General features: G+C 42.7%; 1 protein-coding gene across 2 annotated transcripts in view; it reads right to left on the minus strand.

The window, feature by feature from the left end:
- Positions 1–12,427, minus strand: part of LOC146989132 (tensin-3-like) — a 52,804-nt gene that overhangs the window by 19,790 nt on the left and 20,587 nt on the right. For both annotated transcript variants that reach the window (XM_085775103.1, XM_085775105.1), the window contains 3 exons: positions 6,750–6,886; positions 3,682–3,790; positions 3,495–3,563 (listed from right to left, as the gene is read on the minus strand). In XM_085775103.1, the coding sequence (XP_085631229.1) occupies positions 3,495–3,563; positions 3,682–3,790; positions 6,750–6,886 (315 nt within the window). The remainder of the gene's footprint in view (positions 1–3,494; positions 3,564–3,681; positions 3,791–6,749; positions 6,887–12,427) is intronic.

Consider the following 12,427-nt stretch of genomic DNA (forward strand, 5'->3'; position numbering starts at 1 on the left):
CAATGGCACTTGAAACTCTTAAGATCCATCGTCTGCCTCTCATTCATCACAGACAACCAACCTCATCTTCTGAAGGAGAGCCCTCTCACTCCCCCCCCTCTCCCTGTACTTTCCCCTGACCTTTGACCCCTGAGCCTCAGACAGTCGAGTGTTTGTCTGAGCGGACCATCCACCCCTCAGCTCATAACAACATGGACATTCCTCTGGCTGAAACCTGCTTCCGCTGGGCCGAGGGCTTCTGTATATATCTCTGTTTATTTTCATGTGGCCACAGAAAGAAGAAATGCGATTACATAACATGTCAGAGCTGCCGTGCGTGGCGTGCGCTGTCACGAGGGGCGAGCGGAGACAGCGGCGGGGTTCATCCTCGGGCTGCGCTGATGCACTGTGACCAATCTGGGATGTAAAGAATCTCATTACTCTGTCGCCATTAAAGCTTTTAGAGTATGATGTGTTCACTTCTGTTTTTCCACTAATTTCTTTCGCTTGTTAGGTTCACGAAAGAGTCAAAAATACAAATATGTCACAAGATATTTCTCAGATGTTTGTCAAACAACAGCTCTAAAACATTTTGTGCATGTGATGTATTAATGTTTGACAGCCATGTATTGACCTATTCATTTTAAAATCTCAAACTCTGTCTCCATGTCTCGGTTTAAACTGTTATAAATTTGTTTGATGTTTCTTCTTATTGAAAATTAGTCACTGAAACAACTTAAATTTAATTAAGTGTGTAAAATAACTGTATTACTTATAAATGTTCCATTAAGACCATCTCCCCAAGTGCTATCATGCTTCTTAACGACACATCCTGTGCAATAATATCAAAGTATGATCATATTTATTGATCTGCACTGCTGGCATCCTTCTCCTTTTTTTAGCGTTTAACTAGATAAATAACTAAATAAATAGGTCACGATGAATTCTGATTCATAAATATTTTCTTGTTGCTCGTGATGATGAACCTCAAGAAAATTCTTAACTTTTTGTTTGTTTATGTTTTGGTTTTAGGAGCATTTAGCTGCTGGTGGAGACCAAACACAGAGATAAAAGAGAAGATAAATTGCACTTAGAATAAATCAGATGGTTTGAAATAAAGCTATGATCACTAATGTTGCTTTGTGTTTGCAGTTTTTGTATGAAGGAAACTAATCTAATAAATTCACCTCTTACAGGCACAGATACATTTTTCGTTACATGTTGTTATTGAAATCTACATTTACATAATAAAAATCCCTTTTTTTGTGTCTGTGTTTGTAGCTCTTTCACAAAACACTGGTCCATGCCTCACGCTCCAGTCCCAGCATTCCCAGTGTGATCGGCCCAGTGATAACGCTGTGGGAACTCCGCTGTGACTGGCTGCTGCCCTCTGTAATCGCTCCACACACTCCAGTAGCCTCAGGTCAGTGTGTGATTACATTAATGACTGTAAACATGAAATAAAAATAATTTAAATGGGGGAATCTGACTGCTCCATCCCGACATGGCCAATTACTTCCCAGACTGTCGTCTACCTCTAACGTGGGAAACAGGAAACTGTTGTCTGTTGTTCGCCCCTCAAACGGCAGCGAGGCTGCACATATTGTCTGTCCTTTGTTAATTCTTCTGTCCATCCAGCAGAGAGAAAGAATCAGGTGTTTTTTCTGCACACACATAATAATTACCCTTTCATCAGCTCTTTCTCCATCCTGCCGACACTCTGCTCCCACAAACATGTTTATAATAAACACACAGAACTGCCCTTTAAAAGTCTGCAGCACTGCCATCATAAATATCACCTGAGTTTAGACTTAGTGATACTTTACTTATCCCAAGGGAAATTTAAGCATCCAGTAGCAGCAAGGACATACAATTTAAATAGAGGACATAAGCTAAATAAAATATATACTACATCCAATGTTATATACAATACTAAATACTTTGTTATGTTAAGAAATGTTCAGGTATTTATATTTCCTTATTATCTACAGCTTTTGTTTTGCCATTAAATCTTACTCTCAATTTGTTACAGTTGGGATTTTGATAATAGAGATTAAGATTTTCAGTACCACCTCTGTCGTATTGCTTCCTTTTAAAGTTTTCATCAATCATCAATTTTATTAAGGTTTTTTATTCAGTTTGATGTTAGATCTATTTTCTTTATATGAGACATTAAAAACTGAACTGAAATTAACCATCTTAATTATCTTGATAGATCTAATAAAGATATATATATAATATAGATCTTTGTTTGATGCTAAACTTGCAGCGTTTCTACTTTACTGGTAAATAAACAGCAGTTGTTCTCTGTCTGTGTCATTTGCTGCCATATTATTGTAATTACGGCCGTGCAGATGAATGTTGGGATACGTCCGACCTCGGCGTACCCACCCAGGAAAAGAACGGGACAACCTGTGACGATACTGATCTTCAAACGCAGCCTATAGGAAGGATGCAACCTGAGCAGCTACAGTGAAGGAAATACCACAACTCACACTTGAATGGAGTGGTAGCCTATTTCAATATTGTGAAAGGCCTGTTGCTGCTGCTGCTGCTGCTGCTGTTGCTGCATTCATGTGCATTTATTGTGAAGTGCAGGCAGGAAGTGGCCTCTGGCAGTGGTAACTCCCACACAGCTACTAAAGTCTCCACTGGTGCTGCTGATAGTGTACAGCCATAACTGACTGCAACACAGAGATGGTCGATGTTTATATCACTAGAACGACTTTACACTGCAGGAGTTGTTTAAGTTTACAGGTCGACAGCTAAACAAACTATTTCCAGCTGATGTATTTTCACAAAAAGGGTCACTGACAGCCGCTGAGATCAGATATTAAGACACCATCGCTCCACCGCTACAGTGGATTTCTGCTGCAGCTGTGGTGGTGGTGGACGTCTTCTCCAGCAGGATGTCCAGTCAACAAAAGACCCTCCCGACCCCCCACCCCCCCTCCCATGACCCCTCCCAGAACAGGACGTGAGTGGACATCCTGCCAGCAGTGGTCTCTTCCTCTGTTATAGCCTCGGCTATTATTAGCGGACAAACCAGCATCAGCTGTCCCACACGAGGCCTGATGAGAAATCCATCCAGTGCGTTTCTTTCTTTCTTTCTTTCTTTCTTTCTTTCTTTCTTTCTTTCTTTCTTTCTTTCTTTCTTTCTTTCTTTCTTTCTTGTTTTGTGTTTAATCTGTCCAACCACTCGTTGCCTCAAACACAAAAGCTCAGGAACAAACCATCTGTGCCTCCGACCAGCCATGACTGACCGAAAACAGAGCCGTGCCCACATGTCCAGCCAATAGCAACAAAGTCCAGGCCAGGTGTGTATGTGTGTATGTGTGTGGGTGTGTGGGTGTGTGTGCGTGTGTCAGAAGGACATTCCCGCCAGCTCTTGAACACTGTCCAGCCACAATCAGGAGGCTCAAGTGTATCGGTTCAAACTTTTAGTGCTCTTGCCAGTCAGACAAACACACACACACACACATGCACACACTCATACACTTCTGGTGAAAGTTTACCTTGTGTCCAGCTGTGTTGCTCCCACTGTCCAACGCTCCTGAGCTGGGAAAACTCTGAGAAATGTTTCACTGGGGAAGAGAAGGAAGAAGACGCACGCTGATAAGATTTGGATTTCAACAGGGAGGCAGACACACCCGGCCGCAGTGAGAAGAAGAAGAAGTGTGAAGTTTGGACATTATCTGTTACCGTAGGGCGTTGGTGGCGACACGGGGAAGGCCGGGGTCTGTGGGACGACGTCCGAGCTCTCCGTCTGTCCCTGATAACCCACGCTGATGGTTTTGTGGAGCTGCCGGTGCTTTGAGTAAAGAAACGACAGAACAAAAGGAGTAAGAAGGGAGAAAAGTAAAAGTAAAGAACATGGTTTTCTTTTCTCTTATGAGGTGACAAGCCCACACACACACACACACACACACACACACCAGCAGACATCAGTCTTGTGATCTGTGTGTGGCTACAGCCTGTGTTTTGGTGTAAACAGCCGGGGCCATTCATGCCACGCAGCCACGAGAACGAGTGCAGAGCAGAGAGAAAGAGAGAAAGAGAGAGAGAGAAAAAAGAAGAGAATCAGGGAGAAAGGTAGAGAAGTGAAAAGATGTGGATGATAAAGTTACACAATAGCAAACTCAGCAGAGAGACGGTGATAACTCAGTGTTACACTCAGTTCAGGAACACAACATGAGTTGAATCAAAGGTCAGAGTCAGAGTTGAGTGGGTGGAGTCAATAAAACAGAGAGGAACTGATCTAATCTGATCAGATCTAAGTCTAGATCAATAAAAGAGCATTTAACTATTCTGCTCACATCAAGGTGGTCAGCCCACAAACCATAAGACCCTGTAAAAGCAGATTCATATTATATTATATTATATTATATTATATTATATTATATTATATTATATTATATTAATAGTTTTTGATTAATTTTGATGGTCCTTGTGCAGGCGGCCCCGGTTCGAATCCCGCATCGGACGGCCCTTACCTGTGTGTCATTCCCCCTCTCTCTGCCTTCCCATTTCCTGTCTCTCTCGACTGTACTGTCAAATAAAGGCATGAAAAAGCCAAAAAAAAAAGAAGTGAATCCTTTATTAATTTTGAGACTGAGCTGACTCCATAAACTTCCTGCTTTATGAGCAAATAAACAAGTATGTGTTGTTGTTTTTTAATTTAAATGTTTCAATGCACTGTGCACAGCTCTTACAATAATGTCCTAAATGTTTTTTTTATACATGTAATATATATGCTATTTTATGTTATACAATGTAACTTTGTTTTCATTTTTGAAGCACATTGAATTTACGCTTGCCGTATGAAATGTGCTATAAATAAATTTGACTTGACTTACAATGAAATAAAGTTTTACCCATTTGAAATATATTTGGTGCATAATAAGACCGTGGCAGAGGATGTCAGTAGAGTAGCTGGTCACTGAGTGATCAGATGTCAGATTCACCCTGAATGCATCGCGGGTCTGTTCCCACCTGAGCTCACATCTGTCCGCCTGAGACCGATGGTCTGAGTTTCACCTGCACACGCACACACTTGACTGTTTGCACGTTGAGAACTTGTTATGGTTCACATCCGGTGTGTTTTCATGCTTCTTGTGTTTATTTGCTGTGCGATGTATCTACATTTGTTTTGGTTCTCTGGTGGGGCATGAAACATGGCTGCAGTCATAATACACAGTAGATGTAGATCTCCAGTCTCCTGACTCACTACAGCCTTAACTCCCGGTTTATCCATCTGTCTCGGACATCCCACCTGAACCTGTAGCGAAGTGTGAAAATGAAAACTGATCTGAACTCTGTGGAGACGTCAACCTATTTGTGACTTCTGGGAATCTAAAGTTAGCTAGACAGCTGTCTGGAGATAACAACAGGCTGGTGTCAACAAGCCTGAGCAGATGGATTCATGTGTGGACTTTTTTTTTGCTCTGTCTGTGAAAAACTGGAATATTTTTTAAAGATATTTTTAGGACTTTGTTATGATAGAGTGAGCAGGAAAGTGAGCAGGAAAGTGCTGGGAGTCAGAGTCGAAAATGTGGTGCGCAGTATTTAAGTGTTAATCTGTGCACTATAGAGCTGAAATATTATGCACTGATGTCAGGAGCTGCACTTGAAAAGAGCTGCATCATGAAAAGAGTCTTGCAGATTTACTAAACTGTCTCACCTGGCACACAAAGTTGTAAAAACAAATATATGTTTCAATCATGTTCTGGTCTTTGTGCATTTTTGCAGGAAATAAAAATATATGAATTGTTCCCCAGGAAGTGCTGCATGGGTGGGAGTCATGGGCTAGGTATTGTCCCCTGGGATCTGGAGAGAGGGAGAACCAGAGGACCAGAGGAGCAGTGCTGCTGTCTGCTCTCAGGACTATTAAAGGGATAGTTCAACATTTTGGCAAATTGGCCCATTGCAATAATTGCTATAGTCATAGCAGTAGGTTACCTTTAATTGTCGGTGCAAGCTATTTTTAGAACGGCGGAGCAGAGCCGCGAGCTGCTCAGCGCTACGCTACGGAGGCTAATGGGATTTCTTCCCTCATCAAACTCATCAAATACACAATCCAACAACTCCAAAACGCTCTGGTGGACAAGTTGTGACCTGCACATTCACCACGCTATGAGATAATAACGGAACGTTACGAGACAGAGTTGTTTTAGAGGTAAATACAGAGACTGCTTGCTGAAAAACTGTCCCTGAAAGCAACGCGCATCAGCGGTTTTGCATGAATTAACCTCTAAAACAACTCAATCAATCAATCAATCAATCAATTTGTTTATTTCGGGCATGTCAATTTAAATCATCATCATCACACTTCATCTTCGTTCAAATAATACAATACACATGGCCGAAAGGGAAAGCGGGAGAAGCAAAAGCTTATCTAGTCCCGCCCCCACTCTGTCTCGTAACGTCTCGTAACGTGTCCACCAGAGCGTTTTGGAGTTTTTGGATTGTGTATTTGTTGAGGGAAACCAAAAAATACTATTAGCCTCCGTAGCGTAGCTCTGAGCAGCTCACGGCTCTGCTCTGCCGGTTTAGAAATAGCTTGCACCAACAATTAAAGGTAACGAACCTACTGCTATGACTATAGCGATTATGGCAATGGGCCAATTTGCCAAAATGTTGAACTATCCCTTTAATGACACTATTTCACTTGACTTTTGCTTAATCTGTTGGACGATATTTCAGATTCTCTTTCATCTGAACTACTTTAGTCGTGGTTGTGAGGAGGAGGTGAACAGGAAGCTGTGTTTTACCTGAGCAGGTGAGAAGGGAGGACTGTATCCCGGAGAGCCCCTGAGGGTCTGAGGTCCGACGCCCCCTCCTCTCCATCCTGGACTGTGCAGCGCGGCGTAGTCGGTCACATCGCTGACCTGCTTCTGCTGCTTCCACCCTGCTCCAGAGCCAGAGATAAAGAAGAGAGGAGGGGGGGGAGCGTGGGAGGCAGAGTGAGACAGTCAGACAGATTACCATCAGTCATCTAATCAGTCATATGTTCGTCTATGAAATTACATATCCACCAACAACAGTTATGTCTGCTCCTGTAAAGAACCATAACATTAGTGTGACTTCCTGTCTGGACCGTGTTCAGCGTCGTTTTTAGTTTTATTTCAGAATCACCTGTTGATGATCATGTGATGTTCCTGTTAATTACCTGTTGTGCTTAACTCCTTACATACAGTATAGCTGCCTTTTGTGTGTGTGTGTGTGTGTGTGTGTGTGTTTATGCCCTGAAATCATTGAACCCTGATGATTGACACGTTGTTATGACTCGTTGCAATAAAAGGTGACGACAGTGATCGGCTGCTTTGTCGTGTTCGTGTCTGACAACTGACAAACACCTCTAACTGTGCGTTTATCAGCTGCTGCCATCAAGAGGAGGGGAGGGGGCGGAGCCTGTGTGACTAAGCATGACCTCGCCGTGACCAGATGGTGGAACATCTCCATGTTTAAAAAAAAAAAAAAAAAAAACTAAACAAAAAAACATCTGTTCTAACAATTGGTCGTTTTCAGAAATGAGTAGATCATTGCCCCCCCAGGGCTGAAACCCACCCACAGACGTCTGTACTCATGTTACACAAATGCTGTAAAATAAATGACTTCTGACCACTATGATGAGTTTTATATAAATATAAAACCAGTAAGATCAATAAGAAAGGTCTTAGATTCATTAGAATTCTTAGATTCTGTCTCGTAACGTTCTGTTTATATGTATCTCGTAGCTCTGAGCAGCTCGCGGCTCTGCTCCGCCGTTCTAAAAATAGCTTGCACCCACAATTAAAGGTAACAAACCTACTCCTAAAACTATAGGGATTATGGCAATGGGCCAATTTGCCCAAATGTTGAACTATCCCTTTAAAGACTCATTATCAGGATTGATTTCTTCAGTATCAGAAATATCTTCTTTTTTTATTAACAGGAAACAGTAAAATCAGAAATACAAGTGTGACAGCAGAGAGGTGTTTGATTTACTGTAGGCAGTTAACAATAAAATAAAAACCTGCAATAAAGAGGCAGGAGCTGTTGTTGGACTTGTTTGCACTGTGTTTGGAGTGATGTCATATTAGATCATCTCTATGTGCAGCCCCAAAAGGCTGCCTGTATTTGATTGACGGAGAGGGGGCGGGGCTTATCTGGGGGGCTCACTCCATGAGTAAATATCAGGCAAAGGCAGAATCAGTCCAGAGGCAGCTGTAGTAGGTTGGAAAATAAGAAGCCAACAGTCTCTGTGATTCAAAATGACCTCATATTATTACACTGTACTGAGGCGTTTTACTGTTGTAGCTGCAGAGGATCTACTGCAGATCGACGTGTTGATGTTGGGCAAAGAAAAAATGCAAAAATATGGTTTGATTTTCATCTTTTCTGGAAACAAGCTGTGTCCTGAAGTTTCTTTTTAATTCCCTATCTTTGATCTGATGCTGTGTAGAGATGATAAAAGAAAAAAAAAACGTTCAGTTGACAACATCTGGTGCACAGTGATGTTGTTTACAAGAAGCCAGCAACTGAACACCACTTGTCTCTTTGTTTCAAAGAAGAACAACTAAATGAATAAGTGTAAAACTGCTCACAACAATCTAGTTTGTTATCAGGAGCCGATCACGATGATGACATGTTGACTTTTACCTCACACACCCTCACAGACACGTGGATTTGAGCTGATCTTTACCCTCACAGCCACAGCACTGCAGCCTGGAAACACCAGAAACACACCACAACACAGAGACCAGCAGCAGCAGCAGCAGCAGCAGCAGCAGCAGCAGCAGCGACGGGTGATGTGTGTGTGTCATGATGGAGATTAACCGTATATGGGCCTCGCTCGCGCTCAATTGTGGACGTCAAAACCCCCTAAAACGGCGACGAGGAGCAGAGAGCGTGAGCTCAGCTTTCACTGTGAGCATCCATCATCTCCACATCACATGAAACTTTACCCCACACACACTGAAGGAGGAGGAGAGCACCGGGTCGAGGATCACTTGATACCCCGCTGTACTGGAGAGACGCTCCTCTCCTCCTCTCTTTAAAGGACAATCCCGGGCAAATTCAACTCGGAGCTGTATTTTCCTAACATTTTAGGTCTAAAAGAAGGAATCTGAAGATTTTCAGTTTTATTGCTCCTGTTTTGTGGTAGTTGTGTGCATCCCCGCATCGACCGCTGCTTGGGCTGTTTACATCCCTCAAAGCCGCACAATCGGGAAAAAAAAATCTGGCAAAAAAAAAATCCAGTGGAAAAATAAAAAATTCTGGCAAAAAAAAAAAAAAAAATCCATTGGGAAAAAACAAAATCTGACAAAAAAAAAAAAGGGCCAGGTTTTGGCTGGCCCTAATACTCCTTCGTAGATAGCTACTCAAACATGCACCGAGAAGTTTATTTACTTCAAGTAAGCCGACATGTTTGTAAAACTAGATCTAATTCAAAGTCTCATGGAGTCTCGCATGAGGCCCAAGTTGACGCGCTCGGTGTGTTCATGTGCAGTCGGAAGCTCCCGTTTGTGTCATAAACACAGGAATATCAACTCTTGACTTGCCTGAAGTAAACAAACTTCTTGGTGCATGTTTGAGTCGCCATCTGATGCTGTCTGTGGAAAAAAATGACGGCTTTGAGGGATGTAAACAACCTAAAGCTGCGCTCACACCGGACCTTTTGTTTTTCTCGCTGGCGACGAGTTTACATGTTAAGTCAATGCAGACAAGCGATTGAGTGTTTAATCGCTCAGGCAAAAAATCGCTGGGGCTCCGAGTGACAGCGACCGAGCGACGGAGCAATTTTTCGCTCTGTCGCTTGAGATTAGAAATCCCAACTCTCTGGCCGTCAGGTTGATTGGCTGCTGTAATCCAGGTGGTGCCGGTGTAAACAGAGACACATGGCAGTGGGCATGACGCCGTCAAAGCGAAAATGCGAGTCTGTGCCAAATTGACCAGCGAATGCAGCTGAGCGACAGAGCGATTTTTCTGGAGCGCTACGAGCGACAGTGACAAAAATAAAAGGTCCGGTGTGAACGCACCTTAAGCAGCGGAATTTCCAGACACAACTACCGCAAAACAGGAGCAATTAAACTGAGAATCTTCAGATTCCTTCTTTTAGACCTGAAATGTTAGGAAAATACAGCTCCGAGTTGAATTTGCCCGGAATTGTCCTTTAAGAAGAATGCAGCTCTGAGATGATGAGAGGGAGAGAGAGAGAGAGGGGGAAACACATGATGCAAACACACAGGAGAGCAAAGTGTTGTTTGAAACTTCAAAAGCATTCCTGCTCACTGACAACGTCCTGCCTCAAAACAACCCTTTGCACCCCCCCCCCCCCCACCCCCCCCACCTTTTTGAAAAAACACATGTTGCAAACACGGAGACAGTGAGCGGTGAAATATTAGAGTTACCGCTCCTCCAAACTAAACGTGCCCTTTGGGAAACGTCGGGGGCCTCCAGCTCCCTGACACACTCGTTGACCTACATACACACAAACACACATGTTCCATTTCCTGTGCTCAGTTTCCACAGTTTAACTTAACAGGCCTGGTGTTGACCCGACGGTGTGCACAAAAAACACGGGGTGAGGGGTTAACGGCGGCAGTGATGTAAGCCCAGCGTGGCAGAGACCCCGACACACATGATTCAGGTGCTGTCACGGCAACTCGACGTGTCATGTCAGCTCCCACGGCGACTAGGGAACAGCTGGAGAGGTGGGGAGGCGATGATGTCACGCCTACACCTACGACCCTGCAGAGGGACAGAGGTTGCGGTAGAAATGCGCCTCTTCCTCCTTCAGGCTCTGTCCCCAGAGAGAGGGGGGGATAAATCTGTCACGAGTGTCAGTGGAGTGAAGAGGAGGCAAGACACGAGGTCATGGAGACCTCGACAGACATCATCAAACTGTCTCCTACAGTAGAAATGTTTTGATTAGCATTCACGCATTTCCTTTAAACGCCACGCTGTTCACCTTGAGACGACCCCAGAGTTTAAATCAGTGAAATCTGTGACCTGTCTGATTTCGGTGTTGCAGATTTTCAACATTAGTTTGGTCGACTCGACAGTGAAGCCAGAAGTAGAGAGAGGATACGTTAGTTGGTGGAGCATGAAAACCGTCTCCATTGTGTTTGTTATATGAGTGTGTTTTTTAACCCTAATGCAGTGAGGCATTTGTTTTCTAGACAATATTTGCCACTGTTTTTGATTCAAGATTCAAGACACTTTATTGTCACTGCACTGATAAAAAAAACAACTGCACAACGAAATTTAGAGTGGCATAAATCTGTCCACAAATATAATAACAATAGATAATGTAATGCCTTATTAAAATAAAAAAGTTCCTGGGAACACTTTATAGTAAGTACACACTATTAAGCATCAGTTAAGCATTAATAAATACTGAATTATTCATTTATAACGCATGAATACTCATTAATATGTAGTATATAAATACTGTACAGTGCTTATCAATGATGAGTAAAACATTTTTAACTGTGTTTATAAACTACTGTACATACTAATGAGTATTCATGTGTTATAAATGATGAATTCAGTATTTAATGCTTAATAGTGTGTACTACTTATGATAAAGTGTTACCAAGTTCCTTAAAATAATCATCATATATCATAAATAATCCTTACCTTAAGAAAGATAATAATAAAAATAGAGAGAATATTGCACATGTTACACTGCAGAAAGCTGCATATTCATTCAATACTAAACACTTGAAAAATATCTCTTAAAGGTGCATTTTAATTCATGAATTTTAAAAATGCAATTAGTTTGTGTAACTACAGACACTTCTGTGATTTCTCGCCCCTGTTTTTATACAACTGAACCGCAGCAGCAAAGACGTTGTGTAGGAAACAGCAGGAGGAGGCGATCATCGGGGCGGACCATGAGATGATGAGTGTACTGTAAATCTGCACGACTGACTGTCACACCAGAGACCAGATTCACGTCCAGCATCCTGTCTGTAATGAGGTTTAGGCTATTAAAGAATTAACCTAATTTCTAGCAGACGTGGTGACATCATCAATCTGACACGTTCAGATCCAAGAAGCTCACTGGTTTGCTTTACGCACTCACTGCAACTCAAGAAAACACAAACACACACAAAGTCAGAAAACATCCTCAGTCATCAGTTTGACTCTATTGTGTTTTTTGTTTTGTTTTTGGCTTTCCTCCATCTGGAGCTCAGGTCCGTCTTTCTCTTATGTAACTCTTCTCTTCTGTCTCTGTATATTTCCATTCAAAATAAAACGGAGTGGAGGGTAAACAAGCGGCGGTGCAGAGAGGGCAGAGGTCCTGATTTTACACTGCTTGCACAGCAGGAATATCCACTACCCGTTTAATCAAACGCTTCCACCCTCTGGGCAAACACCCCGCACACGAACACACACACACACACACACACACACACACACACCCTCAGTCACAAACACCGATGAATTCCCCACCGAGTTT

This window comes from Trachurus japonicus, chromosome 4 (genome assembly GCF_045865225.1).
Source record: "Trachurus japonicus isolate A0001 chromosome 4, Traja_1.0".
NCBI lineage: Eukaryota > Metazoa > Chordata > Actinopteri > Carangiformes > Carangidae > Trachurus > Trachurus japonicus.